Source organism: Penaeus japonicus, unplaced genomic scaffold (genome assembly GCF_977035675.1).
Source record: "Penaeus japonicus unplaced genomic scaffold, GWHDUDI00000001_assembly GWHDUDI00000012, whole genome shotgun sequence".
Classification (NCBI taxonomy): Eukaryota; Metazoa; Arthropoda; class Malacostraca; order Decapoda; family Penaeidae; genus Penaeus; species Penaeus japonicus.
Window position 1 is genome coordinate 34764051 of NW_028234414.1, and position 2500 is coordinate 34766550.

At 39.0% G+C, this 2500-nt stretch overlaps 1 protein-coding gene across 6 annotated transcripts in view; it reads right to left on the reverse strand.

The window, feature by feature from the left end:
* unc-13 (protein unc13 homolog) overlaps nucleotides 1-2500 on the reverse strand; it is a 274694-nt gene that overhangs the window by 54027 nt on the left and 218167 nt on the right. For all 6 annotated transcript variants that reach the window (XM_086542720.1, XM_086542719.1, XM_086542716.1 and 3 more), the window contains one exon: nucleotides 284-404. In XM_086542720.1, the coding sequence (XP_086398846.1) occupies nucleotides 284-404 (121 nt within the window). The remainder of the gene's footprint in view (nucleotides 1-283; nucleotides 405-2500) is intronic.

The following is a 2500-nucleotide window of genomic DNA, read 5'->3' on the forward strand; positions in this document are numbered from 1 at the left end:
GGGATTAGCTTTTGTGTACTAAATTGCTTATGAATGCGCCTGTGGATGATTTTTTTTTTCTTTCCCTCCTCTTATCTTTACCTTGATGAATTTTATGCTGTGAACGCGGACTATCCCATAAGAATATTCTTAAGAGTAAATAAAAGTATATATAAGATAATGAATGCTTACTAGTAGACTCTCTCCTATCTGTAGTTTGGCTATACCACTGTCTCGTCCTCCAGGAATCGCTCGGATGAATTTAAGGTCGACAACCCTATAGACAACATATGCAACAACGTACCTTATAAGCTCGAATATTTCCGGCGTCTCTCGTTCTCTCTTTTTCATGCGGTCTTTCATGGCCGCTATGATGTTATTGGTCTTGTCCTCTGCACCATGTTTACTGCTCTTCTCGGCCGCTCCTGCAAGCATAGTGCATGGCGTTATTCTCAGCATTGGTTATGCGTCACCCTTCGTTATCCAACGTGAAGTATTCGATGAGACATAGCTCGATGAAGCATAACATATAGTGTTATTCATTGTTCAGTGTTAGTGAATCACAACTCATCGCTGGTTTATCACTTCTTTCAAATGTATATTTTGAGAAACAAGAGGCATAGAAAAAAAAAAAGAAAATAGGTTCATAGTTGTGTATGGATTGCGTTTGCAAGGATTTTTTTTTTTTGGGGGGGGGGGGGCTGGGAGAGAGAAGGGGGGGGGAAATAATGTACATCTATGAACAACGAATTAAAACTATTACTAAAATGCAAACCAGTATGTCTTCGTACAACCCAATCCTAATTTTGAATTCTTGCTTGCCCTCAAAATCTCAACCATGTATCTACAATCTGATGTCTTTAAGCCTCCTACATCTGCGATACAGCGTTTGCAAGCGTCATCCTATTAAGGCTAGAGCGAAGATCGCATCTCAACCTCTCCGTTCTATTCCTCGTTCTCTTTCACCTTTCTTCTTCTCTTATTCTTTAAATTCAATTCGACAGAACTGTAAAGACTGCATTCTCAGACTCTCTCTCTCTCTCTCTCTCTCTCTCTCTCTCTCTCTCTCTCTCTCTCTCTCTCTCTCTCTCTCTCTCTCTCTCTCTCTTTCTCTCTAGCCCCTGATCTCGATCTTGCTCTCTCTTTCTCTCTCTCTCTCTCTCTCTCTCTCTCTCCCTCTCTCCTAGAAATCACTTCTATCAAAAGATGACTCCAACTCTAGTCAACCTAATCCTTATAGTAATAAGCCGAGAGCCCTTTGAAAACCAACAACAACAACAAAAACAAAACAATAAAGGCACAAACAAACAAACAGACGCGAAAGACAAAAATAAATAAATGTCAGCAAAGGTGACAATCTCCGAAGAGGCGTTAACTTCTGCTTTATAACCTCATTTTACACTAATGGGAAAGGCACTAAACAAGTCTTAGACAAGTTATCATGATGGCACAGATTACGTGAAATTGTTACGAGTAGATGCGACAGTTAATAGCAATTTTACGGTGTTGTTCAAGACGAGATGAAGAAAGACGAAAGAAGAAGACTTAGAAATAACTTCAGCATTTGTTCACCGAGAGTTTTTGTGGTGACGGAATGATAAGGAGGCTGTTATGATTATACTTCGACTTTAACCAGTAAGAAGTGTAAGTAAATGTAAGATAGATAGATATAGGTAGGAAAGCGGGAGAGAGAGGACAATTTGAGAGGATAAGAAAGAGATGAGAAAAGAGATGAAAAATGGTTGAGTGAGAAGAGGAGACAGTCAGAGGGAACTAGATTGACAGATAGATGGATAGAAAGAGAAGAGAAAGATAGGGAGAGGGAGATAGATTGGCAGATAGATAGACAGATAGAGATAGAAAAGAAAGGGAGAGGCAGAGGGGGATAGATATACATATATATATATAGATATAGATATAGATATAGATAAACAAGAAAGAAGGAGACGGAAAGGGAGATATATTGACAGACAGATAGGTATCTAGCGAAGGCAGAGGGAGAGAGAGGGGGGATAGATTGATAACTAGATAGCTTGAGAGGGGAAGGATAATAGATATAAAGATAAACAGACGAGAGATATTGGCAGAGGGTAACATGTGTTGCTGACCCCCTCGCGCCAACTGTTCTTCGGCGATATAAAGATGCTATAAAGATAGATAGCTTACCTATAAAGATAGGTAGATAGATAAAGATGCATGAATAAGGGTAGATGGAGAGGAGGGAGAAGAGGAGGTTGAGGAATAAGAAGGAGAGAAATAAAAAAATGATAAGACAAAAGGAGGAGGAGACAAAGGGGAAAAAGAGGAAGATGATGGAGGAGAAAAAGAAGTAGAATAACAATAACACCAAGAATATGATGAAGAAGATGGACTAGCAGTAATGATAATAGTAGTAGGATTAGTATTAGTAGTATTAGCATTAGTAGTATTAGTATTAGTAGTATTAGTAGTATTAGTAGTAGGGGTAGTAACAGTAGGAGGATGAGGGGAAGAAGAAGAGGAAAAAGTAGAAAAAAAGATG